Genomic DNA, 1041 nt, shown 5'->3' with positions numbered 1-1041 from the left:
CAGGAATCCAAATCAGCCTCAGACGTTGAAGATCGAACCTTTGTAATCGTCTTTCGTCGATCGAACCACTGAGGTCTCAACTACTGTTGTCCCAGCGTCTACCGGACGACCTCGTATATGAGATCCTCACTTTGCTACCAGTGAAATCCTTAATCCGATTTAGATGTGTTTCTAAATCTTGGTACTGCACAATCACCGACCGCAATTTCATTATGGCTCAGTTTGACCGATCTAAATCATTAGTCAATAACAACAGCAACGACAATAACAATGGTTATATGTTGAATATACCCCCACTTTACAGAAAAGAATTTTGTACGGCTGTTTACAATAGCGACCGCACATTTACCGAGATTTCTAGATTTCGAGCCCCCTGTTATTTTGGTGTTGCTGGCTGCTGTAGGTGCATGTTCTACTTTGTTCATGAATTAGAATATAAAGTAGAAAACGAGAATAACAGAATGTATTTTTGGAACCCAAGTATTAGAAAGTTTAAGAAGGTTCAACTTACTCCCTTGAATATTCATGATGCAGTTGTTTATGGACTTTGCGTATCATTATCAAAACAATGACTACAAGATTCTAAGAATTATTTTTTATCGACAAAACGTAAAGCCAAAGCCAGCTGAGGCTGAGATTTACACACTGAGTACCGATTCTTGGAGAAGGGTTGTAATATCTGTGGAGTCCTCAAGTGGGTCTAAACCCATTGAGTCAGTTCATTATGAACTTAAGGGTCCCCCTTGCTTTGTATTTTTTAATGGGGCCCTACACTGTATAGCACGTTCTCAGGGCCACAAATTCATTATGTATTTTGACGTTAATGATGAGAGATTCCGTGAGATATTGCTACCTCAAAATTACTTTGATGGACTTATTTCTCGATATTCACAACATCTGTCAGTGTTCAAGGGATTGCTGGCTTTGATTGTTTTTGATGGAAATAGTAAAATATGCCATATATGGATGATGAAGGAGTATGGTGTGGCAGAGTCTTGGATTAAGAAAAGCGTACCGATGAAAGAAGATTTATGGTTTTAG

General features: G+C 38.7%; 1 protein-coding gene across 1 annotated transcript; it reads left to right on the top strand.

The window, feature by feature from the left end:
- Positions 1 to 212: 212 nt before the first annotated feature.
- On the top strand, positions 213 to 1041 carry LOC115951541 (F-box protein At3g07870-like). The gene is made up of 2 exons (XM_031068723.1): positions 213 to 440; positions 535 to 1041. Exons 1-2 carry the CDS (start codon positions 213 to 215, stop codon positions 1039 to 1041), a joined length of 735 nt encoding a protein of 244 aa, XP_030924583.1.

This window comes from Quercus lobata, chromosome 7 (genome assembly GCF_001633185.2).
Source record: "Quercus lobata isolate SW786 chromosome 7, ValleyOak3.0 Primary Assembly, whole genome shotgun sequence".
NCBI classification, from domain to species: Eukaryota; Viridiplantae; Streptophyta; class Magnoliopsida; order Fagales; family Fagaceae; genus Quercus; species Quercus lobata.
Note: the sequence above shows the minus strand (reverse complement) of the source record. Positions and strands in the feature narration are given on the sequence as shown.